Source organism: Bos indicus, chromosome 19, assembly GCF_029378745.1.
Source record: "Bos indicus isolate NIAB-ARS_2022 breed Sahiwal x Tharparkar chromosome 19, NIAB-ARS_B.indTharparkar_mat_pri_1.0, whole genome shotgun sequence".
NCBI lineage: Eukaryota > Metazoa > Chordata > Mammalia > Artiodactyla > Bovidae > Bos > Bos indicus.
The window spans coordinates 38,248,263-38,265,921 of NC_091778.1; the positions used below are offsets into that span (position 1 = coordinate 38,248,263).

General features: G+C 54.3%; 1 protein-coding gene across 1 annotated transcript; it reads right to left on the reverse strand.

Annotated features, from left to right (window-relative positions):
* Positions 1-11,932: 11,932 nt before the first annotated feature.
* Positions 11,933-16,401, reverse strand: NXPH3 (neurexophilin 3). Its single transcript, XM_019982585.2, has 2 exons — positions 15,968-16,401; positions 11,933-13,574 (listed from the first exon to the last, which is right to left on the reverse strand). The coding sequence occupies exons 1-2, from the start codon at positions 16,019-16,021 to the stop codon at positions 12,870-12,872; spliced, it is 759 nt and encodes a 252-aa protein (XP_019838144.1). The 5' UTR covers positions 16,022-16,401; the 3' UTR covers positions 11,933-12,869.
* Between the last annotated feature and the right edge of the window lie 1,258 nt (positions 16,402-17,659).

Consider the following 17,659-nt stretch of genomic DNA (forward strand, 5'->3'; position numbering starts at 1 on the left):
TTCCTTCCAAGGAGTAAGTATCTTTTAATTTCATGGCTGCAGTCACCATCTGCAGTGATTTTGGAGCCCCCCAAAATAAAGTCTGCCACTGTTTCCATTGTTTCCCCATCTATTTGCCATGAAGTGATGGGACCTGATGCCATGATCTTAGTTTTCTGACTATTGAGCTTTAAGCCAACTTTTTTACTCTCACTTTCATCAAGAGGCTTTTTAGTTCCTCTTCACTTTCTGCCATAAGGGTGGTGTCATCTACATATCTGAGGTTATTGATATTTCTCCAGGCAATCTTGATTCCAGCTTGTTCTTCCTCCTCAATGCATAGGCAATGGTAAGGTATAAGACAAATAAGATGGATTTTGAGTATTCACTACTTTTGCTGTTAGTTGTATATTAATAAAATTTGATTTTTAACTGACCGTTTTAACAACCAGCCCTCAACAATTGGCTCTACAGAGCCAGTGTGAACCAGCTCCCAGCATACCACTGGTGTGATTTCAAGCTTGTCCTGCAACTTCTATGTACTTTATTTCCTGTTATCCTGCAGCACTCTAGAATGCACTTACTAGTTTAATGGTAAAATGAAGTACTGTCTCTTTGGAAATTTATAGATAGATGGACGTTGATACGTGAACCAATAGTCATATTACACATTTTAATCTCTCTGGGTAAATAAATACTTTTATTTCTATCTCTCAGAGGTATTGAAAGTGTTTATCGACACACTAATGGAAAATAGGCGCGCACACACCCCTCAATAAATTATCCAGTGTAATCTTAAGTCATTCCAGGGATGTGGTCTCCACATGGTATCCTTCATGTCTCCATTACCTCTGAACAAAAAGAGGCATTTGAGCGTGGTCAGCATACAATGGATAGTCCCCAGGGCCTTCTACACCCACCAGAATTTAAGAACCTTGCATGGGTTTGGCCTTTTAAAAATTAATTTTTAGAACCCTTTTTGTTTTCTTTGCTAAAAATTTGGTATGTGATGTGCCAGAAGCTACACTAGTTTCTAGGGATAAACAGTAGGAAACTAACTGCTCCCTGCCCTCATTGGGCCTGACAGTCTAGTGGAGAGAGAAGGCCCTTAATAATCTCACAAATCCATAATACCAAGCCATGGGGAGGGCTCTGAAAGAAATGTATAGGCACCTTGAGAGCCTGGAGTAGGCAGTTAATCTCTTCTGGAGGATCCAGGAAGGCTTCCTTACGACAACTTTTGGAAGTAAGAGCTGCAGAATGAAGAGCTGTCAACTTGGTACAGTTGGAGAGTCACATTCCACACACAAGTCACCTGCGTGAAGCCCAGAGTCAGGAGGGAGCATGGTGCTTGCATTCTGGGAAACAGGAAGACTGAGTGGCTGGAATATGGAGAAGTGCGACAGCAAGTTAGAAGCCAGACCTGGGCAGGACCTTCAAAGGTCACATTCAGAGTCTGGGTGTTTATACTAAGAACAGTGGGGGAATCTTGGAAGCACTGTATTAAGGAGGAGGGAATGACAAGATTTTCATTTTAATAGATCTTTGGCTTGAGTGTAGAAAAGTTAACTCTGAGTGGGGATGGGGGAAGGCAAGAAATAGAACTTGAACCACAGAGGTGGCAGAGCTGGAGAAGAGATACTTTCGAGAGAGGTTAGGGGACAGATCTGTCAGAACTTGATGACTGGATAGAGAAAGAACAAAGGTGATTAGGTTACCCAAATAGAGACCAGTGGGAAAATAAGCAGGGAAACCGGATAATCAAGTTCATTTTACTTGTTGATTATGAGATGCTTTGAGAAATTCAAATGGAGGTGTCATGCAGGCTACTGACTTTGTGAGCCTAGGATTCCAAGGAGAGAAGTTTCTGGGAACCGAGGTCTCCTGCATTACAGGCGAATTCTTTACCAGCTGAGCCGCAAGGGAAGCTCCAGAATACTGGAGCGGGTAGCCTATACCTTCTCCAGCGGATCTTCCCAACCCAGGAATCAAACTGGGGTCTCGTGCTTTACAGGCAGATTCTTTACCAACTGAGCTATCAGGGAAGCCCGAGTTTCACATGAGATGCCTTGAGAAATCCAAATAGAGGTATCTTGCCAGCTATTGAATTTACAAGCCTAGGATTCAGAGGAGAGAAGGTTCTGGAATATACTGGTTTAGAGGTGTAGTTGGATCATCAAGGAGTATAGAGTGAAGAGAAAAGGAGGTCCAGGAGTAAACCCTAAGAAGTGCTTATATTTTAGGGCTGGTTAAAAAAAAAAGATAACGCCACAAAGGAGAAGAATTAGCTAGAGATTGAAATGCATGTCAGGGGACAAATACAAAACTGTTAAAAGTGTCAAATCCTATAGAATAAGAATAAAATCGCCCGTTGGAGCTAGCAACATGGAAGTCATTAGTGACTTCCGCCAGGTCCATTTCAGTGAAGGGACCTGACTGGGGCGAGGTGAGGAGTGGTGGGTCATGAGGAGTTGAGAGTACAGGCAAGTCTTCAAGGTATGGCTGTGATGGAAAAAAAAGAAGTTGGGGCAAAACTGAAAGAGGAAAACGAGTAGAGGGAGGAGTTCCATTTTACCTGTTGTGTGGAAGAGAGAAGGCTATTTCAAGTCGCCAGGAGGGATCCAGTAGAGAGGAAGCACTTAAAGCTTTGTGATCCAGCAGAGGAAGGATCACCTGGGCAGGGAAGTCTGAGAGAGCTGAGAGGAGAAGCAGGCTGGTGGGCACAGGTAGGAAGACTAGGGACACCCTCTCTGGGTGGGAGGAGAGTCCTGCAGAAAGGGGGTGTGTCTCATAGTGGGAAGTTGAGCAAGGTCGTATCTGGTGACTTACATGTCATCATGTGTTAAATAGGAGATAAGGTCAGTGGCGGAGAATTCCTGGGAAGGGTGTGGGGGTGTGATTGGACCTAGTTGCTGGGGAGGAGTTGGTGAGAGTCCAGGCAGCACTGGGGGTCCAGCTAGGGTTGGTGTTCAGGAGCCTGGCTCTGATCTCTTGCCACCACTCATTATCTTGGCCAAAGCGCCTGCAAGTGTAAGCCTTAGTTGTTGTTGTTGTTGTTTTTTAATCTGTGAAATGGGTATATTTCATAGAGTTCTTGGGAAATTAATGAGTAACATATATCAAGTCCTTAACATGGGGACTGCCATTCCTGGGCTCCAGGAAGGTAAACTGCTGCTGATGTCGTTGTTATTGCTGGGTACTCTTGTTGGTCCTACCCTAAGCCATATGTAGCCTTTTGAGTCCATTGCTGTTTAGGATTTCTTGAAATGGAATGTCAGTCTGCAGTGCGACCCTGAAACGGGCCCCTTTGAGAGAGTGGGGATCTTCTGAGGGAGAATTACCTGTGGGAAGAGCATCCTGCATGGGCTGGCCAGCCCCACATCCTGCAAGTTCTGAGGCCCTCACCTGCCGTAACGGGGGGAGTCTCAGAAGAGTCTGCCAGCACCAGTCTTTCAGTCACCTGGGCCAGCTCTTCCATTCTTCATTTACAGTCACCACTGTCATTGTTATAATTGCCAAAAGCTAGGAGTGCTTGAAATTGGGCATTCCAGAGAGGAAGATAAGAGGCAGGACAGAAGCACTTCAGCTTGGAGGTGTGAAAACAGGGCTTGGGGGGAGGATGTCAGTAACCTGGGGGCCCTGAAGCCCTGGTCTTGGATGGCTACTGCCTCGTGAGGGCCCAGGGAGTGACGGATGATGCATACCTGCTAATCCAATCCTGCTTTTTTTTTTAAACACAATTTTCCATTTTGGCTTCTTTTCTTTTTTTCCTTCCTTTTCTGCTCTCTGACCTTCCCTCCTCCTGGAGCATGGAAGCTTCTATTATTTCTCCCCTGTTTTCCTAGACATTTCTCTCCCCTGTCTCCAGTACCACTCACTAGAGTGACATCTTGAGCCTGATCCTGTCGCATTAAAAAAAAAAAGAAACTCTGCCTACAACGAGCCCTCCAGTGCTGATCTCCGCTGAGATGCAGCAGATGGCAGAGCTTGACTGAGCAGAGCAGGCTCCCTCCTACCCCTGACCTGGGAGCTGCCAAGACTGGTAAATGGGGCATTTATATACCTTTCCACACTCTAGTATCCTCCACCTACCCCTGATTTCCCCAAACAGCATCCTCCTTATTTATTGCAGATGCCACAGGGCAGGGTTTCAGCTGCCTCTTGACCTGTGTCTTCCCTTCTCCTTCTCTCTGTTCCTGTGAAAGACTCCCATGATAGAGTTCAGAGCTATCAGTGAGTCACAAGATTTACTGCCAGGCCCCATGTCTACCCCATGCCCTTGGACCTTCTCGAAGTGTGGAAGAAACGGGTCACACAGGCCCAGTCCTCAGGGACTCACCCTCAGGGGTACAGTCTGAAATGGGCACATTTCACACACCCAGTTCCCAGGAGTACCAGCAAGGGACCAGAGACCATCCAAGTTGCTGAGAAATTGGTCCACTGGGTGGAGGTGATAAAGACAGATGAGATGGGGTGGGGCAAAGTAAGGTAAGAGAGGACACTGTAGGCTGCGTCAGCCCTGGGAGCACGCTTGGCTGACTGCTCTGGGAGTTTAACTCTGCTTCTAAATAAAGACCCTTTGGCCACCTGCATTCCCCAAGCCTTGTGCCTACCAATCAAAGTCCCAGGGGAAATACCTCGGGGCTTCTGGAGTGTGGAAGTGGGATTTGGGGCACAAGGAGCAGTAGGAACGCAACCAAGAGCTCTGCTTCTCAACCAGAATCAGTAGATTCCTTTGTGTGCGTCATCTTTTGTAGACACGACAGACCTCTGACCTTCCCTGTGGATCTTTCTTCCTGCACATTCCTGCCCATGGCCATTCTCCCTCCCTCGTACCCAGGCTTGGCCAGGCTCAAAGAGGGCTACAGGCTAGGACTGTGCTCAGGGCAGCTGTGCCAAACACAGTTCAACTGCTTTACATCTTCCAGCTCACAGCAGCCCTCTGACAGGTAAAGATCACCCCAATTTTACAGATAGGGAAAGGAGGCACAAAGATGTCCAATAACTTGCCAAAATTCTACAATTAGGAAGTGGCAGAGCAAGGACTTGAATCCAGGCAACTTGGTTCCAGCATTGGTGTGCTCAAGTGCTGCCTTCCACAGCCTTCCCTGGACAGAATGAAAAATCAGCCCTCTCCCCCATGGCTGTGAGCCCAGCCAGATGGCAACAGTCCTACATAAACCAGATCGACTGCACCAGAGCTGCTCCTTGACGGAACCTTGTGAGCAGGTGGGGGAAAGAACTGCCATCCAGGCCCAGAGGGCTTAGGGGACCTGAACAAGGTCACATGGCAACCAAGCCAATCACATCCTGACTAGGGAATGGCCTTGCTCTGACCCCAAGGTGGGCGAGCCCAGTCTCCCTGGGGCTGGACAGGCCATCCTTCCTCAGATGGGACCACTCCTCAAGTCACGAAGGGGATCAGGGGTGAGGAAGCCTGGTATCAGGAAAGAGCAGGTACTGGGTTAAGAGATGAAAGACCCTGGCTTTTCCTGTGACGCCCAATGCCCCTCACTGAGTCCCCGGAGCTAACCCAGGTCTCTGAAGACCATTCTAGAAAAGACAGCACACGCTAACGGGACAGGTGGGAGGAGAGGTGTGCCAGCACTGACATGCTGCCTCACCTTCCCTGCATCCCCTCTCCCCCAGCCAGGAGGACCCAGGCTGCTGGAGTGAGAACAGTGCGGCAGCTTGTCCCCCCGTTGTCACTTCCTCTCCCAAGCTGGCAGAGCGAAGGCTGTGATCACGCCTCAGCGCACCGTCCAATGAGGCCCATCAGGGATGACCTCCCAGGGAGAGGATGTGTGCAGGACACTTTTGAGCAGATATGCCTCAAAGGAAGGCCTTCATGCCTCTGGGGAGCCTCCAGGCCAGGTGGACAGGGACACAGCACCTGCCCTCACGAGTCTCCAATCTGATGGGGAGCGACAGTTCCTGTGTCCAGTTTCCCGTTAATCTGGGGCAACACCTACTTTCCTGCTGGGACAGTCCCCAAGTTGGCAGTTACATAGCACTCCAGACTCAACCTGAGTCAAAGGTAGAAGCAGGCTCTTTTGAGAGGACCGTGGATGCCAGGGGATACCAGAGGAAGCAAGGTGGAATGGAGCGTTGAGGCTGGATGCTGGCCGGGAGGAGGAAGATGGGAAGGCCAGAGCCTGGGTACTGGGGAACAAGTTCGATGACAGTGCTCTTGGCTTCAGCTTCAAAAGGAGAACATTTGGGTATGGAGTGGTGGGGACTCATGGCTCCTACTTTTTTCCTTGAGTTTTTTCCTCTTCTTGAGGTTTCTTGCTTCAGTCCTAGCCATTGACATCACACTGACCACAGTAGAATATGTCCCTTAAGGCTCTGGTTCAAGTGTGAACTGAAGCCTCTTCCCCTGATGATCTGGCCCCGTGGAGACCAGCTGGAACTTTCAGAGGCTTTATTAAACAATATTTGTTGAATGAATAAATACTAAGGGAGAACAGAAGGGATTAATGTATTATATCCACAAGGCTTAAAAATAGCCCAACTCACGGAGTCTAGATTTCTGAGTCTGCCCCGCCAAGGCTTGGCAGGCTCCAGCCTGGCCTGGGCCAGTGCCTTCTGCTTTCACAGGGAGAAGCCAGTTGAGGGCCAGCACCAAGTTGGGGGTAGGGGGCTCCTTGCTAGACCCTAAGAAACCACATGGTCCCTCTGCAGCCTACCTAAGTCACCCCCTTTCATCTCCCTTCCCAGGTGGATAATACCTCTTGAGTTCACAGGGGCATTGATTTTCCTGGGTGGAAGCAGAAGTGCCCCTGTTTCTTAAGCCAGGCCAATTCAGGAGAAATTAGAACCATACCTGCTCCTACCCAGACTGGTTCGGGGAGTTCAAACCTGAGCTTATACAGCCTGTGCTGGTCTCAGTATAAACACAAAACCAACATTGACAGTTTCGGGTTCAGGAGCCTGGTACTCTGTCCCCAAGGGCCTGGTTTGCCTCACTCCCCGCTTGGCAGTCAACTCACCACACCAGAAGCATGGGCTGCACAGGCTGCTTCATAGTTTGTGCCCACCCTTGTGGGAGAAGCGCTGTACAAGCCCAGCTCCCCAGAGTGATGTAAGGGCAGCCCCTACTCTGTCAACAATCCCCCTCCCATTACATGCCCCCTTCTGTATTGGACTTCCAGAGCTGTGTTGTTGCAGGTAATTAAAGGGTTTTAATTAAATTAGGATCCCATCTGGCTGGGACCAGTCAGGCCCTTAATGACGATTGTACGTCACCAACCTCAGAATGTGGACAGGGACTCAGACGCATGGGGACTAAATTTGGGGATGAGGGGCCTTTCAGACAGGGATACAGGATCCTTCTGGGCTTCTCAGGGGCCCCCTGCAATGCGGCAGCAACTTGTTACACCCGCCAAATGGTGGCTGTGCCCCTCAATGCCAGAGAGGGGGCAGAATACCAGAGCTTTCCCAAGTTCCTTCTTGTCCGTGTGTTGATAAAACCTCTTGGAAGGGTGAGAAGATATGTGAGCATTTTCTCATTTCTACAGACGAGATCCTTAGCAGTGAAGCACTCAACCACATCCAGTGAATAAAGTGGGGCTAGACCTAACTGTTAGAAATGGAGACCCAGTAAGATAAAATGTTGATTTTTCTCTTACATAAAAGTCTGAAGGTAGAAGCCTAGGACTGGTATGATATTTCTTTTTAAAAATTATTTATTTATTTGGCTGCGCTGGATCTTCATTGCTGTGCAGGCTTTTCTCTAGTTGTGGTGAGCAGGGGCGCCTCTCTAGCTGCAGTGAGTGGGCTCTAGGCACGCAGGCTTCAGCAGTTGCAGCACATGGGCTCTAGAGCACAGGCTCAGTAGCTTAGTTGCTCTGCTCTGTGGCATGTGGGATCTTCTTGGACCAGGGATCGAACCTGTGTCTCCTGCATTGATGGGCAGAGTCTCTAGCTCTGAGCCATTAGAGAAGCCCCTGATATGATATTTCTATTCCACAAAATTTTCAGGAATCAGCATCTTCTTCCAGCTCATTGGTCTGCCACTTCTAGGGTATGGCTCTTATCCCTCTTAGTCTAAGATGACAGAGTTTCAGCAATCACATATATATTCCAGGCAGCAGGATGAAATAAAGAAGAAGGGGCAAAGCCTTAAGATTTTTGGAAGTTGCCAAATAACTGGCTTACATGTCATGTGCTAGATCTAAGTCACATGGCCACATCTAGGTGCAAGAGAGGCAGTGAAATGAAGTTGTTGTTGTTGTTTTTTCAGGCCTCCAACTGCCCAGGTAAAAATGGAGAATTCTATTACTATTAATATGTAGACAGGGGAAATAGATATTAGTGGTCTCTGCCACATGCATTATGGGTACCCAAGTCTCCTACCTCCAGCCTGGGACCTTTTCACATCTCCACACTAGGAGTAAGCCTGAAGTGAACACAAACCCATATCCAGAAACAAACAGGAGAAAGTAACATTTGTTGAGCAACTCATTTAATCTTCCCAACAATGTTCCAAGGAAGGTAGACCCCTAGATATTCACATAAGGAGGCTCTGGGAGATTGTGTCGTTTGTCCAGGGCACCCAGCTAGCAAATTATAGACTCAGAAGTGGGGTCCAGATACATCTTTCTGCAACTGTCATGTTGGCAGTTCATTGGTAGCCTCTGTGGTTCAGGAGGAGCTAGTTTGTTCCCTTGGGACCGTCTAGCCAAGTGGCTCTGAGATGAACTGGGAGGCTTTGAATGAGACACCTTGGCTTGGATTGTTATCAGGTCAGCCTTTTCGTTTGGCAGACCAACAGGAAACCAGGCTCCTGTGGAACCAGAACCAAACGCCCAGCTGAGTGCCAGTCTCCTGTGGCATTGTGCCTTGGAAATTGTGGCAGCTGCCTCTCCAGGACTTTGGTATAATGGGCAAGTGCTGCCCGCAGCCAATCTTGGCTCCAACTAGCGGGGCTAGTGGTCCCTCTCCTCACCCATCACCCAGCCCCTGGTTTTCCTGGTGGTACCAGAGGACTCAGAGCCTTTGGAAGTAACATTTCTCTCCCCTATTCCCAACCTTGACATTGGATCACTTCCCAGCACAGAGCAACTGGTTCACTGTGTCTCCCACAACCCCCTACACATACCCCCTTGATAATCCAGAACTTGGTCACTCCACCCCCAAACATACCTTTCCCCAGATTCCCTACCCACCTACCACCTCATTCATCTCTGAGCAATGGGCCTCACCACAGAAGTCTGCCATATGCAAGGTCACCAGCATTCCTGCCAAGGATGGGAAAGAGGGTGACTCAGTTCCTGCTTGCTCATCCCTGGGAAGAGGGTAAGGAGGAAGGGTGGAGAGAGGAGGGAGGGGGGACCCAGGCACCCATTTGCTTTTGCCTTAAGCTTCACCAAAAGGACGACTCACCATCACTGCCAGTTGACATATATTCCCTCTTATTAGCTTCACAGACCACTGGGAAGGTTCACCCCATTAGAGATGGGGATGCTGAGGCCCAGGAGGGGTTGCTTGCCCAGATGTGCACCAGGATGAGGGCAGAGGCCACCTCCAGCTGTTCCAATACTTAAAAAAGAACAAGCTTTCCCTGCTGCATTGATACTGCATTTCTTGCTCTCAGAGAGACTCCAGTCTGATGAGGGAGGCACAAATCCTGGCGTCAGAAGCTCTTCAGTCTGACCTGGGAGGTACAGACCCTGGCCCCAGGGGCTCCCCAGGCTGGTGGGGATTTACAAGTCATGTCCCCAAAAAGCCCCCAGTCTGGAGGGCTTGTCCCAGAGGCTCCACTCAAATGGAGGCGATAAGGCCCCTGCCTTTGGCCAGCTCCCCAGCCAAGTTGAGCAGATTGGAGAGCAGGGCCGCAAGAAGAGCAGGCAGCGGCGGCAGGGTGTAGGCAAAGATAGGCACCTGGAGCTTCTCTCTGGGACAGGAGACTGGTTTGTTCCTGAAGAGTTTGCTCTCCTGTGAGTTTTGAATGGCATGAGTGGTCCAAGCACTTGCTGGGAACTGGGGGTCCATCTCATCTCCTTGGCAGATGCCCTAGGCATTGCTCATCAAGGGGGCAAAGGTTGGCACCTTCATAGCCAGATGCTTAGTGTCCTACCCTTTGTGGGGATCGGGGGAGCGGGGGCAGAAGTATCTGGTGATAGCAAGATCAGTAGGGCGCAAGGACTATTTCAAAAGAATTATGATTCGGGAGGAAATTTGTTAGCAAGATCTTAACTGAGAGGAGCCGCTGGTTACTGGGAAGGTGGAAAAGGAGGGATGAGGCAGCAGAGTGTGCGCACGGGTGAAATGAAGTTATTAAAATGAACCCACCCCCTGTGCAGGCGGAATGTGTGCCAGGCAGGCCAGCCCTCCAGCTGTCGGCAGCATCTGGCTCTCCGCAGGAGGAGAGGAGCTGAAGGGGTTGGGTCAGAGTGCCCCTGGCCCTGCTGACAGTTCAGCCAGGCTAGATGGGGAAGGAGCCCAGCACAGCCACAGGGCTGAGGGAGCTGCTCAGGGTCGGTGTCCATTGTGAATCCACAGGTGGGACAATGCAGCAGAATCCAGCAAGCCCAGACCCCCAAGGGCAAGGCCAGGCCCCTGTCCCCAGGGTGGGAAGGGAGTGGGAGGCGAGGAGCTCTCAAATCTCTGCTGAGGAGAGATGCCCTGGGAAGCACAGTGTGGCGGGTGGGTGGGGAAGAGGCTGGGATGGGAGCATGGGCTCCAGTCACTTGCCCTTCCTGGGTCACTTCCTACAACCTGGGGCGACAGCAACGCGGCTTCTATGGCCCCACGAGCTCTGTCTGTGCTGTGAGGGCATAGTCTGTGCTGTGTGCTGCTGGGCAAGGGAGATAGGCTGGGGATGGCCAGAGCACCCTAAGACTCTCCTCACTCTGGCGACCTGGCCGCAAGGGAAGCAGGAGGCCTGCGTGCCGCCCTCCCAGGAGAGCAGACCTTGAGTGGCCTCCAGAGAGGGCACCACGATCTTGGCTCCTGCCTTCCCCTCATGGAGCCCCAAAGGGCCCAGCTGACTCCCAGATGAGGTGACCTGCTGTGGGCCGGAGCACAGGGATGGCTGCTTCCAAGCCCCTACTGTCCTCCCTCCCACCCCGGCCTGTTCCTCCCCAAGTGTGTTAGACTGAAAACCCAATACCCCTGATTCTCTGATGGGACCCTTCCCAGGAGACTTCTGCAGGAGGAGCCGCTGGAAATCACAACTAGGATAGAGCCTTGGCAGTGTCTCCTCGTCTCAGGGAGCCAGAGCCAGAAAGGGACTCAGAGGACATGTGTGCGGCCCTCAAAGTGTGGTCCCTGGGCCGGAAGCATCAGTGTCTACCTGGGCATTCGCTACTCGTTAGAAAGGCAAATCCTGAGGCTGCACTCCAGACCTGCTGAATTAGAAACTCTGGGGTAGAACTCAGAAGTCTGTGCTTTAACAACCCTCTTGGTTCAGAAGCCCACCCACATTTGAGAACCTCTGGGCTGGGCAAGCTCCTCATTTTATAAAGAATGAGAAGAGAACCAGAGGACAGTGGACTTACCCAAAGCCACAGAGCAAATATTGACAGAACATTGGTACCCCAGTGGGCCCACCCAAACGGCGACCCGGGAAGGTGACCAGGATCACCCACCCTGTGTGGCCCACCTGCCTGCTAGTTCTTCCTTCCCAGGTGCTTGGCAAACGCCAGGCCCACCCAGCATCTGCCCAGCTTCCGGGGCTAGGCAGGGGCGGGGAGGGAAGCCCTGGAGCATCAGCTCCAGCAGCTGTTGGAGCCCCGCAGCTCCGGCCTCAGGAAATGTCCTGCTGTCATCTGAGAGACGCCGGCCAGACCCTGGGCACCCGGGGCCCTCCCCCCACCCCCTGTCCCCAACAACTCAGAGTCCGATATCCAGGAAAGCTTTATTCCCTGCTCAGTGAACAAGAGTCTGCACACACAAGTTGACCATCAGGTGATTTCACAAACCCCACCCCCCACCCCCACCCCCACAGACAGACACTACGGGACACGTCCAGCACACCCACCACAGTGTGGCCTCGCCAGCCCCGAGCGGGCCACGAGGGAGGCAGCATCTTTATCCAGGCGGGCCCTGGGCTGATGGGCGAGGCTGGCTGTGGAAGGGTCACTTGCTGGATAAGGTCACTCCCAGAGGAGCCAGCAGGGGCAGGACGGGGGAGGAACACGTGGCTCACGGGTGGCTTCCACCTGTGGCCTTGGTGCCGGGAGAATCGCAATCGTCCTTGTCTTACGGACAGAGGGGTACTTCAGCTCGAGGGTGGGGTGGGGAGGAATGGCAAGAGAAGCGATTTTGGAAAGGGGAGGCCTGGCTAGGAGCAGGTTCCCTCTCTGCCAAAACATCAAAGACTCCAAGGGTCACCACTTCCGCCTCAAGCCGAGCTCAGACCATAGTCCAGGATGAGGGCTCAGGGCTGCCCCCTGGGTGGGGCTGGAGAGTTCCTGCTGCTGGCTGCCAGGACGCCCCAGCTCAACCATCCTGCATTGCTCACTCGGACCACATTGATGAAATAATCTCCTCATTGCTCTTCTTTCTCAGGATGGCAAGGAGGGAGCCAAGATTTCAGGCTCCTCTCAGTAACTATTGGTCTGTCTGCCCCAGGGGCTTCCTGGACCTGGCATCTTTCTGTCGCTCAGTGGGGAAGCCCTGTGAGGCCACCCAGAGAACCCACTTCTCGGCCAGTGCTCCTGTGTCCTGCTCGCTCCACAGCCTCAGGTTGGGGCCAGCACCTACGACCCCTTCCCCACCACCTGAGACCCGGTTCTGGCCACATTTGGCCTCTCCTCCTCTCCACCCTGGAGCTCCCTGCCTGAGGCCCCTTCCCTTCCCTGCCCAGTATCCAGACAGATGGCTTCCTGTGTGGGCAGGCCTGTCCTTCCAGCCCTGGCCTGCCCTTTGTGGCCTGCCCAGGGTCACCCAGAGGGGTAGTAGGGAGTATCACTGTGGTAGTTGTAATCCGGGCACACCTTCTGGACTAGCCTGTAGTCCGTGCTGTAGAAGGCGATGTAGACGCAGACGACTTTGAAGGGCTGGGAGCAGCTCCAGGTGGCCGAGCTCTGAGCATGGTCTCGGGAGCAGGTCTTGGCTGGGTCGTGGGTGCAGAGCGAAATCCGGCGGCCCCGTTCCACCTTCTCCCACTCCATCCGGCAGTTGAAGATTTTGGAAGCCTTGGCTTCAATGAAGATCTGCTGCTCCTGGTGGAACTCTACAGCTTTACTGGGGGGCACAAGGCTGATGGAGATATTGCCCTGGCCTGTGGCATTGTGTCGGAAGTGGACACTGAAGGTCCCGTTGCCGTGGTCCACGATCTTCCCCGTGACCAGCAGGTTCAGGGCTACCGTCTTGATGTTGGAGTAGAAATCACCCCAGCCAAAGATTTTCTTCACTTTGGCTGATGGCGGGGGGCTGTGGTTTGGGCGACTGGGGGGCTGCCCAAGGACCCCCCATGCCTCCCCAGGTGGAGCCAGCAGTCCTAGGAGAGTAGAGTTGGCCATGTGGCGGGATTTAGGGGACATGTGGCCCCGCTTTCGAGGCATCCGGGGCCGGGTCTGGCTCTCAGAGTCATCATGCTCAGGGTCCTCTGAGCCTGGCGGACCGTCATCCTGGCCGCAGATGACCTGCGGAGGGAGTTGGGAGGAGGGTGAGCACCTGGGTCTTCCTTCTGAGGACTCAGGAATTCCGGTCCACCACTCCCTACCACCAGCACCATCTCTCTGCCCCTCCCTTCCACTCTGACTTGGGGCCGAGGGGCCCTGGCACATCGCTCACTTACACTGGGGGTTGGGTGTGCATTCTGGCCTGTGTCATGGTTCCATCTCATGTTCTGACACTCAGGTCACCCCTAGCTCCTCTCGCCACTGTGCTGCCTCTGGCCACTATTCAAAGTCTGGAAGGATGGTGGAGAATTCTCTCCAGGGACCAAGGATGCAGAGGTACACAGCTTCTACTCTTAAGAGAGCTCCAAGTCTGATGGGGGAGGCCCAGCTCCTGATCTCGGGAGAGCCTTCATCAGACTGCAGAAGTACACCCCTCTGTTGACAGAGCAGTTGTCGTCTAGGAGAGATACAGCCTCCGCCTCTGTGATATTCCCAGGCTAACGGGGGCGGTACACTGTCTGCCTTCAAAGAGCCCCAAGTCAGGTAGGGGTGCTCCATCTCTCTGCTGAGAGAGCCCCTCGTTTGACAGGGGAGGTACAGCCCTTGCCTTTGGGAACTTTCTAGTCTGTTGAATGAGACACCATTCCTACACTGGGAGAGTTTCTACCCTCAGAGGCAAAGAAAACCAACAGATGATGGAAAAGAAAACAGAACCCAGTGAAGTTCTCTCTCAAGTACAAATGCGGTTTAGGTTTTAATGGGAGGATTTGAGGGAGACCTGGGTGAGTTCCATAACCAGGATGACCAAACTCCACTGATGATAACATGCCAGGATACGACATACTAGGAAGGAGATCTTATTCCCATTTCACAGATGGGGACACCTGACTCACAGTTTACATCACTAGAAGACTAAGTCCTTCAGGGTCAGTCCTCCTGATCCACCATACTCCCAGGCTCTCGGACCAGATGGGTCCTTCTTCGGGAGTTTTATCCAAACCCTACCCTCATCTGGGATCTCTGGAAAGCTCTGCGGAGGCTCGGTTGGCCTCTGCTGCATCCACTCTACTGACAGGCAACATCTGGGGAGGCTTCTTGAAGGAGCTGTGGGGAGGGCCAGCAGGACAGCCTGACAAGCTCAAACACAGGACAGCTCAGAAGGGCACCGGGGAATGGACCAGGTTCCCTGAGGACAGCTGCCTGGCGTGGGTATGCTCAGCTTTTCAAGAAAGGCCCTCTGTGTCTCATAACCAGCACCAGGTGTACCAGCTCACAGCTGGGCAGCATCTGGATTTGCTGGGAGCTGGGATAGGATGTGGAATGCCTGAGGCTGTCATACGCACGGCTACAAAGGGGTTCGGGGTCTTCATGTCCCCTGTTCTGGCCCTGGTCATGTCTGTGGCTGTGCGCGGTGTCCCTGCCTGCCAGGACCCAAGGGTGGGGCAGAGGGACAGCAGGAGGGGAGGGCCGCGGGGCTGGGGTCAAGGCAGAAGACGTGCGCGTGTACTCAACCCTGAGGGGGCGGGGGTGGCTGGGTGGGTGGGTCACAGCTAAATGGCTGGAGGATGAAGAGAAGGGCCCTAGGGGGAGATGTGACAAGGGAAGGGTTCTTCCACACAATGGCAAAGGGGATTATTGTTTTGAGAAGACCCAGATGTGGGTCTGAGGCTTCTCCACGACAGGATTGGTAGGTGGCGGTCGGTCGGAGGGGATTCGCGCCCTGAGCTGGGGTCTGGTGTGGATTCCCCGCGTCCTGGGCCGCCAGGAAGGCGCGAGCGAGCGCACGGGGAGCGGGCTTCGGGCGCTCCGCTCAGCTGCCGCGAGCGCCCGGGGCGGGAGCCGCCTGCCCTGGTCCTGTGGGGCTCGGGCTGCGCGCAGCCGGGAGAGGAGAGGAAAACAACAGGCGAGGAGGGAGGGAGCGGGAGGGAAGGCGGGAGCGAGGGACGCGGGGGCCACCCCCCGCCTGGGCCAGCTAGTGCGCTGGGGGCCCCAGAACACGGGGCCCTCCGGGTCCCTCCGCGTCCCCGAGGTCACGGAAGAGCCCATACCCTCTACCCTGGCAGGTCATCAGCTCCACAGCCACCCTCCACCACCCTTCCGCACGGCCCGGGGCCCGGGAAGAGGTCGAGTGACCCTTGGCGACGTCTGCGGGCATTTTCCCTCGTGCCCGTCGCACCTCCCGCCACCAGCGGCCGAGTAGGTGGGCCAGCCCAGCACCCTCTCCCCGCCCCTATTAACCCTTCCCGTACAGTCTCCGGCCTCGGACCCGCCCTCTCCCCCAGCCTCGCGGCTTCTCCTCCATCCCCGGGATGCTGGGGGGAAGGGAGAAAGTTTTCGGGCTCGGAAGCTTCCCGCGCTCTCCCCCAGTCCTCCCGGCCCCCGCCCCTCCGCGCCGCTCCCCGCGGATCACTCACCAGATAGAGGCTGCCCTGCACTAGGAACACGAAGCAGCAGCGAGTCAGTTGCATCTTCCTCCTTTGCTCTCGTGCCCCTTCCTCGCGTCTGTTCCCTTCAGGGTCCCAGGCCCTTCCTCACCCCTGCTCGCTCTTTCAGGCGCGCCGTCCCATGCTCCAGTCCCCCGGCCCCTGGCGGCCCTCCGCGCGGCCAGCCGCCCAGGACCGACCCCGCCCGCTTCGGTCCAGCTGTGCAGTCGCCGCCCCCTCCCCTGGTCCAGCTGCGCGCGGCGCGGCCCCCTCTCGCCGCGACCAGATGTGCGCCCCGACCGCCTCGAAGGGCCCCAGCTGCGCGGTGGCTCCGCGGCTCCAGATATGCCCCCTCGGTTCCAGCGGCGTCGCTCTCGCCCAGATGTGTTGGGGACCCGCGCGCGCGCTCGCCCCAGAGCTAATTCCCCAGGCCAGATGGCCCCTCCCGCCCCGTCGCGGCGCGCCCCCTGGCGGACGCCCCTGGCCGCGCCAAGCCCCGCCGCCGCTACCCGCGCTGCCTCCCGCCAGACTGGAGCGCTCCTGGCGCCCAGGCGGCTCCCGCTTCCTCGTCCCTCCCACCACCGGCGGCGGCGGCGGCGGCAGGTACTGTGAGCCCAGCCGGTACCTCCGGAGTTAACTCCTCCCCTGCCGGCCCGCAACCCGGGGATTTAGGACGCAGGGGGCAGGATTTGGGGGCGGAGTTTACTCCGCGAGGCAGGGTGGTGACCTCGGGGATAGGGACCCTACTAATTCCAACCCTGAGCAGGGCCCCTGTTCCTGGTAAGGAGCACTGAGAATCTGCTGCCCTGCCCTGAACCCCAAGAGACCTGGAATTTGAAAAGATTATTTTTCCCAAACCCCATTACAAGAGAGCCAGAAAAGAAGGTCTTCCTTATTGTAACCTGACTCCACAGCCCAAAGTCCACTTCTGTCTGCAGGACTTGCTTTTGTGCTGGGGGAAGTTCTTCTGGGTGTCTAGCCTGTACTCCTTTGGTTATAATATCAATTCCTATCCTCTTCTGCTTTACTCAGAGGGGCTGGGATAACCCTCCCCACCTCCCCCCAGTACCTCTCAGTCCAGTCGCTGCGACAGGAAACTTGACTGGAGTCTTGGGATGAAAAGGCAGCTAGGGGCCAGGCTGGATATCTGGGGCTGTGGTCAGGGGTAAGCCTCCTGAGAAGCTGAGACGTGAGGTGAGCAAGTCCCCTGGAGGCTGTACCTCCATTCTTCACTCTGTCCTTCCTGTGATCCAGGGAGTCACAGGCTGGGATGTGGGGCTCCTATGCCAGCAGGGTCTCTGTCTCAGGTTTCTGCAAACCTCCAGGGCAAGAAGGAAGAAAAAGACTCTCATTCGAGATTGCAAAGTGGGGCCCATCCCCCATTGCCCCACATCTCCACGTTGTCTTCCTGGAATTGCAGGGCCCCTTTAGTCCTTAGAAAAACCAAAGGTCAAGTCCCAGCACCCAGCACTTCTCAGAGGCTGTGAGGCTGAGGAGGTACCCCAGCATTTGGAGTGGCCCCAGCCTGGGCTCGGCCCATGGGGCAGGGTGGGTGGGCACTCTGCTGTGGCCCTCGAGGCCCAGCTTGGTCTCTGGCTGCAGCCCCCAGCACGCACCCAGCCTCCTCCCCCACCATCTGCCAGGCGGGTGCATGGGGAATGCAGATGAATCTTAATATCAGCC